At 43.0% G+C, this 9,942-nt stretch overlaps 1 protein-coding gene across 2 annotated transcripts; it reads right to left on the minus strand.

Annotated features, from left to right (window-relative positions):
• Positions 1-668: 668 nt before the first annotated feature.
• Positions 669-7,745, minus strand: LOC112563519 (uncharacterized oxidoreductase YjmC-like). Of its 2 annotated transcripts, none has more exons than XM_025237456.1 (12): positions 7,367-7,744; positions 6,347-6,460; positions 6,019-6,099; positions 5,594-5,655; positions 5,256-5,309; positions 4,562-4,660; positions 4,184-4,249; positions 3,782-3,851; positions 3,284-3,408; positions 3,058-3,153; positions 1,877-1,987; positions 669-1,009 (listed from the first exon to the last, which is right to left on the minus strand). In XM_025237456.1, exons 1-12 carry the CDS (start codon positions 7,569-7,571, stop codon positions 956-958), a joined length of 1,137 nt encoding a protein of 378 aa, XP_025093241.1. In that variant the 5' UTR covers positions 7,572-7,744; the 3' UTR covers positions 669-955. The 2 variants fall into 2 exon arrangements, 1 of the variants encoding a protein (XP_025093241.1); XR_003099072.1 differs by having other exon boundaries at positions 991-1,009; positions 3,033-3,153; positions 7,367-7,745.
• Between the last annotated feature and the right edge of the window lie 2,197 nt (positions 7,746-9,942).

Raw genomic sequence — 9,942 nt, forward strand, 5'->3', positions numbered from 1 at the left:
TTTTTGGTGTTCTGCTGGTCGATGAAGTCGTAATAATTCAGTCAAGCAGCTTTATTGGCTTCAGACAGACTATTGTTGTCAGTCTAGACAAGCAAAATGTCTGAGAACCTCGTGGCAGTGAATGTAAGTGGTTAGCCGTGACGGGGAGGCGATGGACCATCTTGACTATGAAAGTCTTCTATTTCCACTTCTTCGCTCGTCAAGGTGTCGTTTGTAATTCCTTGTACTCGTGCGAGAGCAGGTGCGTATGTGATTTATTACACCAGTGCTACCCGTACTTTCAAAGTTACACTTCTGTTAACTCTCGTTATCATACAATTCACTGTCACAGACATGCGCACATCACCTCATCTCTGGCAGTTGCTGATACCACGTTGTGTTTCTTGAACATGAAATGTTAGGTATTTTCAGTCTTCCTCCATTGATCTACCCTCATATTCCCTTCCCCACGTTTAAATGGTTGGTGCCTTTCAGCCCCTTTCCACCAGATAAATTTACTGAGGATTTCATTGAGCATTCGTAGGGAATAAAATCAATGTGGATGTGTTACGATTATTATTATCTTGATGTCGGATGTCAAATATTGTTGTAATTATTAGTGCCATGCTCTATGCATGTGAAACTGAATCAACTGACAATACATGACAAAATAATGAAAACACGTCACCATTTATATGTCCTGTTTACTGTAAAATATCACGTGATGAGAACTTGTTTTCAGATCCCGTTGGCAAATTTTCTTCACGCAAGTTATTTGGAGTTTTCTTCCGTGAATTGCAAAATATTCTTTGCGATTGGAGAAACCTTTCGCAGACAGGAACAAATACTAATACAGAGGTGAAATTGGAATGTCAGCAATTTATTTCTGTTTACACAATACTAAAATTCTGTTTTTAAATCACAAAAAGAATATTAAAGTGCTGCCGGCGTTTAACTGACCATTAGTGACAAACGTTTATCTCGACAGTCGTCCCAGGGCCTCCACTCCGTTCTTCTCGGCCAGGTTATTCTGAAATTAGAATCAAGAGTAAAACATAAACAAAATTTGAAAAGGACTTCTACATTTTTTTGCGAAAAACCATCTTACTCTCAATCCAGTCTTCTTATTTAATCTGTATTCGCTGTCACGTATTTCTTTTAAACATCGTGATGTTGTATATATCTTTTTAGCATCCATATCCGGGTTTATTTGTAAGGTATTTCGCCAAGGCATTCGCTTTTTTTTTTTTTTCATGTGCTGTGACCTGAGTTTAACCCCTCACTCTCTCTCTATCCGTTAAATGCATGCACGCTCGAAAATCTTATTCTTGCCTACAGCTCCCAGTAAACTACAAAATTGAGTGGAAAACTAGTTTTACGAAAAGTGCTGTCGTGCAAAATGCAAACAAACCAGTTAAAGAATTGTACAATTTTTATCGGGGTTTATTTTTCAAGTTCACGGTTGCATGTTGGTGAGAATTGTACTTTGGGGGGATGTAAGCCTATAATGTACAGACACACGTCAGCAGACAGTAAAGACTGCCACAGCATTCATTGTGAGTTATTATGAAGTGTCTAGAATATGTATCTATTCCAACATTAATCCCGACATTCGCATCAAAGACATCAGCCCGTTTTTTCCACTGGGTTATCCTACCCCACACGAAAAAAGAATTTTAAAAAATCCTTACCTTCAAAATTTTTCTTATTTAAAAAAAAACCACTTTACTTAGCTTATAATCACTGCCATCGCCCTTCTAATGTAAATAGATATAAATCCTTGTTATCTTTTATAAAGGTTTGATTAATTGATTTATGTATCATATTATTGTACTTATTATACTTATTGTTATGTTTTGATACAAAAATCTACACATACTGCACATGTCATGCTTACCACAAGTTTAATCTGGTTTTGTTTGTAGGGGATTCCGCCAATGGCGTCGCAGTGTTTCATGTGTTGTCGCTCGGGGTCACCTGGGACTAACACCTGGCTCTCTCCCTCTGCCTGTCACACACGCACGCGCATACACGCTCACGTACACACGCACACGCACACGCATACACGTTCACGTACACCCGCACACGCACACACGTTCACGTACACCCACACATGCATACACGTTCACGTACACCCATACATACCCACATACCACCATATGCGTATGCATGATTACAAAGTTTTTGAGTTCACTAAAAATAGGTGTACTCGACAATTGTTTGTGGTATTAATTTTTTTAATAAACAAAGCCGACAGTTAAGTAGCTTAAAACATGTTTTATACTGCATGGTTACCAGATCAAAATGTATAAAAGAATTATATAAATCATCTACCAAGAATTTTTAAGTGTCGACGGCTTTGGTGGATTGGGTTTGAAAAAACATTATCACTCTCGCCATCATGATAAAATAGACTAAAATAATATTAGTGTAGCGGGTGCGCTCGTTTATGTCAGTGTGCATCGCTGACAGCGCTTAGTCCCTCCACCCCGCATCCCCTTCCACCCAGCGCTTGGTCCCTCCGCTGGAAATAGTGGCTCGTGTCACTCAGCCTCCTTTCCTCACCTCAGGGAGTTAGGTGCTAGGTTTGACAGGCTAGGTGGGTAGGTGAAGATAGATACGGTGGTTGTGTAAATAATGTCAATAAATCTGTCTTTTTAACCTTATATACCTGTGTGAGCGTGTCAGTGCCAACGAGTGCTAGTGTGTCGTACGTGTCTGTCGTGTGAACGCGTACCACTAGCGCGAGTGAGGTTTCTGTACTGTCCATGGTGTAGCTAACTTAGAATTTTTATGGTGGAAAATTCTCCTTGGGAACTTCAGTCCTCTTCCCTGGAACAACAAAGAGGAACGGACTGGTCTGGCGCTAAGCTAAGGTAAAGGGTGTAAGCGATGTGTCGGTCAGTCTGGCTACATTAGCAACTCCCTTGTGGGTTGTTCTTTGCATATAAAGAAACCTAGAAACAAGATTAGAAAACTTGTCCCCTCCGATATTAAAGCCAACATAGACTCGTTACCACACCACACACGGGCTTGCACGCGCACACACACACCTTGCCCATGTCAAAGTGAAATTACCGGCGGGAGGTTGCGGCAGTGGTTCAACAGCTCGCTCAAGCGGTCAGTGAACCCTGGAGCAAACACTTGTGGGTCCAGGGCCACGAAACAATGTCCCTGTAAACAAAGATGTCATCTCGCAACGTTAGCTTTAGTTGGACTCACTCCGGTGCTACAGGAGCCAGAAAGCAAGACAGAGAAGACAGAACGAGAAAGAGGAAGGAACAAGACCCTGAAGTCCACTCACGCGGTTTGCCTCCCTAGAACGCATCTTGTCAGACCAGCCTTGAGTGAAGGGGCTGACGGTGGCGCCACTGAGGATGGTGCAGAAAACCTCCACCATCATGGCCAGCCCATAACCTTTGTAGCCACCTGCAAAAAGAAACAGAAATTGTTGTTTTAAAGAAGTTTTCGACGTGCAGACTACTGACATCACGTGGCTTCGTCCTATGAAGTGCATGCTGTTACAGGGGAAGCGAATTAACAATGAACTAATGCACGTTAAATAATAACTTTAAACAATCAAGACAGATCGATCAGATGCCACTGACAAGCCTGCTATGATATGCGAATGTCATTGCATGTCAGAGAATGTTCGATGTCGGATTGTCACACCAGCGCTGCACTTCACATAATCCTATTCTTATTCCTCTCCGCTATCTGTCTGTCTGTCCTTTCGTCAGTCTGTTTGGATATATATAGCCTGAAAAAGACACAAATAGAAGAAAAAGTAAAGAACACTAACTTGTTTCTTCAGTGCCCCCTAACGGGTATAATGCCAAGCTAGCCATAGCTTTGTCTATGTCCTCTGTTGGCTGCAATGGTAGAGTCGGTGAGTGAAATATAGTTTGGAGAAGTATCATCCACTATTCTATGAATAAAAGTCCTCACATCACATGATAACAAGCCTAATTAACATCTTTCAGTGGCTGAGGCCTTCACAGCGTGAAGGTATCCATGTGCATCCTGAGGTCAAGAATGTCAACCTCTTTCCGTGCATGGTTATGTTTAAAGGCGTGTGTCTCAAGAACAGAAATGTTTTCACAAGAATTGGGGTAACACTGTCTTACACTAAGCTTTACAGTAAGCATTTGGAGAAAAAATGTTTGCACCCTACAAGTCCTTTACAAAAAGCAGGGGAGCTCACTCTGCCGTCACTGTCCAATGACCAGCCAGCCGGAAGTGGTTGCTGAAGTGTGTGCTTCATTTCCACCTGAAAAAAAAGAGCAATGTAGGAGATATGCAAAACTTAAACTCTTACGTTTTCACAAAAATGGTGATATGGCATTACAATATGATCTCGGTCATGTAGAAAGGGTCAGATAAACGAAAGTAAAGTTCGATAAGCTTCTTCATTCCCTCAAGGCCGAGTTATTTTTAACAACCATCTTTAAAGTATAGAATCTCAAGAATTGCACGGAAATTGTACTATGTTATTAGAGTATCAAGCAGAGTGACAGAATTGCCAGAACTATCCTGTTGACGGCGGTCCACATTGGACACCAGGGTGGCAGAGGTGACTCACCTTTCCTATCGCCGCCACAGTCGTCGCCATGTCCAAGACGAAGCTGTCGCCATCCTTAGCAGGGGCCGCAACCGAGATTGGATTTGTCCCAAGTGCTTTCTAAAGTTAAATTCAGAACAAGTGATTTCGAAATCCTGCAAATCATTCTCAATCCATTCTTGATATTAGTGTCTGTAACTGTAAATCTGACTTGCAACGAAATTATTTAAAGGCCAACCCTCGTCAAACAAAAATAAGCTACACTTCTCATCATGTCGAAGAAATGCATGTGGCTGTTCTTAGTTGTTTACCAAAAGGCATTGTTTATTAAAAAGTGCTTAGTAAACTTAATATCTGTGAATTGACCTAAACTCCTACTTCTGATGTTACTGAGGTCACAAGCAGTACAAGAGCTTCGAGCTGATGTTAATGATTCCCTTTTGTGGAACACGTGGCTCTGAATGCGTGTTATCGTCATCTTTCATATGTAATAATTAAAAAGGGTGCAGATGATAAAATTTTGTGCATCTGTAAATCTTTAAAGGCCATATTTTCAAGGTGGACTACAAACAATTGTTACATCATGGCTGTTTATAAAGGTATTATATCAGTCAATGAACTAGAGCCACTCATTAAAAATATCGCACTCTTGTTAGTCTTTAAGGATGTTTGGAAGGTGCTAACACTGGCTTTGCTGGGAGAGTTTGGAACTCACCTGTCTGGCGCGTGTTGGAACCAGGCATGGCGATGTATTTGTGAAAGCCATTCCCTGCAAATAACTCAGATCATGTTTATCTACGGCACATTAATTGTGACTGACTTCTTGCTAACATCATATTTTATATGGAATATTAAAAAATAATATGCAGATCATACAAATGTGCACACTTGCGATTCTGTCTAAATACTATTTTCAATATAGACCACTCCGATTATCAAAATGTTTCACGGAGGCTGTTTTTGTACATAATCAAAGATACGTTAATTAATTTCACAGCGAGTCCCTGTGCCAATTACTAGTCACGGCATTAAATAAAAATCGTGAAGGCTTACTATGAGCTCTTGTTCCACGGCCCTCATGCTGTACCAACCAGCGATACCGAAGTGGTTCGATCCTTTCCAACATAAAGTGTAGAAAAAAGATAATACTATAGCGCGGCATTGTGGTGTAAGGATTAAAAAACGAATACTGGATTCAGTGATGCTGGTGCAGTCTTGCAAACTTCATGCTGAATTCTTATAAAGTCACAGTGGTTACAGGTGATAGTAATGATGATGGGTAGAAGTTGTTGATGACGATGATATCGAACCTACTGGTGATCGAGCATATCAAAATGTGTCAAACCATAATTGATCACGTGCAATATGATAGTTAAAGAAAACGTGTTGTGTAATCTTAGTTCTATACTCGAAGAGAAGAGTTCGCGCAAAGAAGACAAATAATTTGTTCTTTCTCTGCTCACGTCGGAGCTGCTGACCTTTGACACTGACCCACCCAATGCCGGCATGCTTGGCCTTGCGTATGGCGAGATCCATGGCGAAGGTGCCCACCACGGGACCTGTAACATGTCCGATACACACAGGCAAGGACTGCATCTCAACATCTACAGGTAAACACAAAATCAGAACGCGCTTGTTGACAGGTCCTGGAATAAGACCACACTTTCCTCTAACTTCATTCTGTAGCTGGTTCTTTAAGGGAATCCAAAAACTAAATCTTAATATTTTAGTTAGTTATTAAGAATTTTTTAAAAAATAAAAAAACGTAAATTTGTTATCAAGATAGAACTGATACAGGTGACTGACCCATGAGGTTGTTGCCGTCTACCAAAGCAGTAGCCACTGTTTCCTTCACAATCGTTGGGTGCACTTCAGGTTTAGAGATGACTTGTCCACTGCGGAGGTCTTCAATATAAAAACCTACAATCATCGAATTCATGCTTTCTTGACCATCGTAAGTTCCATCGTACAACATGATGCTTGTTACATGCTACATATATCAAGTGCTCTTAATATTTCTGATTCTAACAGACTAGAAGTGCCTAGCGATAAATTCCAAGCTTTGTTGTGTTTATATTTGCCCCGTGAAGCTGGCCCCGAAAAAAAGGAGGTCTTTAACACCTCATTCCCCGCCCTAGAGATATGAAAATATCACAATTTTCTCCCATCTCGAGTCGGCGTAAGAAACTAAATGGGAATTTTGAGACACTGTTGCAGAAGCCACAGCAGACACGCGAAGGCTGGCAGACAATGCAGGAAAGTTAAGAAACTCAGAAATAGCCAAAAGATATTGTATCCACATATTCTATCCTTTAATATCACAGATATGCCCAGTTTGACGATCAGTTATCGTAAACATTCCCTAAAGGAAAAAGAAAAAAACACCAGATTTCTTTTCGGATAGGAAGGGGGGATCCAAATATTTTACCGGAATTGTCGGTGGCGTACCTAATTCCCCACGATATGGAAGAGATAGCTGTAGTTATCGAACAGATGTAGAAATTATTTTAAAGATCCATCATCTTCCTGAGAGGATAAGAGTTGCTCAAACTGAAAGACATACAGGAGGGGGGGGGGGCAATTAGTGTTTTACGCCGTGCCAGCAACTAAGGCTATATGACGGCAAGCAGCCAGCCCTGTAAACAGATGCCACGTGCAGAGAAAGAACAGCGTGCCCGAGACGAGAAATGAACTCTGGGCAGCCAACCTTCACTGTATTGGTGACAGGCGCTAACCGTTGCGCCACCGGACCGCTAAGACAGACAGGAGATCGTCAAACCTGAATGACTCAAGTAGTTCTTTTTCCGAACGCTCCAAGCTACGTACCCAGCCTGTTGAGTCCATGGCTGTAATGGCCCCGGTAGTCAGCCGCCACGATGAGCTCGGCCATTGCCTCGGCGTGCTCTGTGACGGCGCCCACCTTCTGCAGGCATCTCATGCAGAACGCGTGAACCTCATCTCGTGGCACTATGACATCGCTATTGTCGTCGACGACTGTCGTCTGCTTTGCGAGCTGTTCCCACGTTGTCATTATAGGTCTGGCGGATTGTGGTGTAGCAGTCAGTGCTTAGTCACTTGCGAGTGCCAGAGCAACAGCATCATGATGCTACAGTCACCTGCTGTTACATTCAACGTCACGTGTGTCGATCCTCGCACACGTGCGTCAAGTCATGCTGCTGAGACGCTGAAGCTAACTTTGGGTCGAGGCCCCGCAGCCAGGGCAAAGAGCACACGTGACATTGAATGCTAATGGCGGCTAACCATCGTGATCCTGCTGCCGTGACGCTCGTGTGCGGTGGCCTTTACGGGGCTGGAGAGGACATGCCTAATACTTACTGTCAGGGACCGGGATGTGAACCCGTGAAGAAGCAGAAGCCCTCACAAATGCTCATCCACGAGTTCTTACATGTTTGTATTTGATCATCTCCCTGGAAGACGACTAAAAGAGAAGGTTTACTGCATGGGAGTGCCTGGCTAATTATCTAATAGAAAGTTATACATGAATAACGAATTTATACATGACCAGGAAAACATACACGCATGCACACACACGCATTAATAAACTTTTATAACTCTAGCCAATATCCTACATCAGAGATGAACAACCTACGGCCCGCGGGCCATATCCGGCCCGCTACGCGGTGCCATCCGGCCCGCGAAACTTCTGCCCACAGTGCAAGAAATCGGCATGTAAGTAATAAAAAAAAGACCGAAAAAAAAAAAAAACCGAAAAAAAAGGGAAGAAGAAGTATTTATCCCTACGTAGGGGCGTCTCTCAATCTTTTTTTCGATGGACGAACATTTCGATTCAGTGCTCCGACTTGGTGTCTCTACGATGCAGCCGGACATTCAGAAGTTGGTTTCTGGTAAACAACTTCAAATGTCCCACTAATTACTACATAATTAATGGTAAGTACAACTTGTTTCTAACAAAAATGGTATCTGCTCTATTTTTTTTTTTTTTTTTTTTGTATTTTTGCGGTGGAGCGGCCCGTGACACGCATGTCGGAAATGTGTATGGCCCGCAGGCCGAAAAAGGTTGGACATCACTGTCCTACATCATCATCATCATCGTAGTCGTCAGGGAGAGAAATGTTCCTTCGCCTAACCTGCTCTCTGTCTTTTATCTCGTTCTTCGTCTTCTTTCTGTCATTTCCAGTGATTTTTGTCAGTGATTTTGATGTCAACTGTTCAGCTGTGCTTTCTTTTTTCGTCCTGCTTCTGTTCATCGTTATTTAGTATATCTGCGCCAGCTTGTTTTTGTCTACTAACGGTCTCTACCGCTGTCTCATCTTTCCTACTCCGCTGCAGATTGTGCACTTTCTCGTCTCCTAACCTCTTTTTACTTGCTCGCTGCCTTTTTGAGCCTTGATGTATGTCTGTCAACAGCGCAGACTGAAACCTCTGACCTCTTGTGGGCTGTTCTGCATTGGTGTGACTTCTCCATCAGCAGTCTGTGTACGTGCCGCACCTGCACCACCACGTCGACCTGTCGCACTTTGGACATGCACTAACACTTGCCCTGCACGTGCTGAGCTCCCTGGCTTTCAAATAGTCCGTCAAACAAGCCACCTTGCCATTTCTGTCCGGCCTTACTGTTATTACTGTATTTGATACAGTGTTGTGACATTCTTGTTTGCAGCACTCTCTAGCTTTGTCTTCTATTTCTGTCTGTTGCTATGTCGCTGAATGATTGGCTGTTGATATGTTTTGTCTGCGTTTGAAGATAGGCTATAAGGGTCAGCAAACGGACAACACCATGACAAAAACTAAGTGTAGGTTTAAAAAACTGCATGAGGAGTGAGTGGAACAGTGCTCTTGATTATGCGACATCTTTCTTTAAGAAATGCGTTTTGATGCCAAATTTGAAAGATTCGAACTTAGAATCAGTTTGAAAAGAACGAAGAAGGGAATTAAAACAGTGGGTTCTGAGAATTTCACCCCTTTGATGGGTGGCACGTAGAGGGCAGGGGAAAAGGCAACACAAGCAGAACGAAAAGACCTACTCGGGTAGTAAGACATCAGTAGCTCGATCAGACAGCTATACATGTACAGTCAAATCTCGCTACTATGCCACTTTTGCTCGGTCCCAGTAGGTGGCATAGTAGCGAGGGTTCGTACAAACGGCTTTATTTGCTCAAGTTACCCGTCAGTCCAAAGCTCTCAAGAATCGTCGGCTGGCGCTAGCTGTCTCCTCTCATTCTCCCCCTCACCTCTTCATCCTCCACCCCTCCCAACCACATCCGCGCACCTGCATCCTGTCGCTAGTCGACGCCCTCCCGCTCTCCCCGTCACCCGGCCAGCGACCACCCCCCATCGCCAGCCTCCACCCTCCCTGTGTGCTATGCTCCATCCCCCCTAACTGCAATGTCCCACACTACCATACAGTATAATGATCGAGC

This window comes from Pomacea canaliculata, linkage group LG5 (genome assembly GCF_003073045.1).
Source record: "Pomacea canaliculata isolate SZHN2017 linkage group LG5, ASM307304v1, whole genome shotgun sequence".
Lineage (NCBI taxonomy): Eukaryota > Metazoa > Mollusca > Gastropoda > Architaenioglossa > Ampullariidae > Pomacea > Pomacea canaliculata.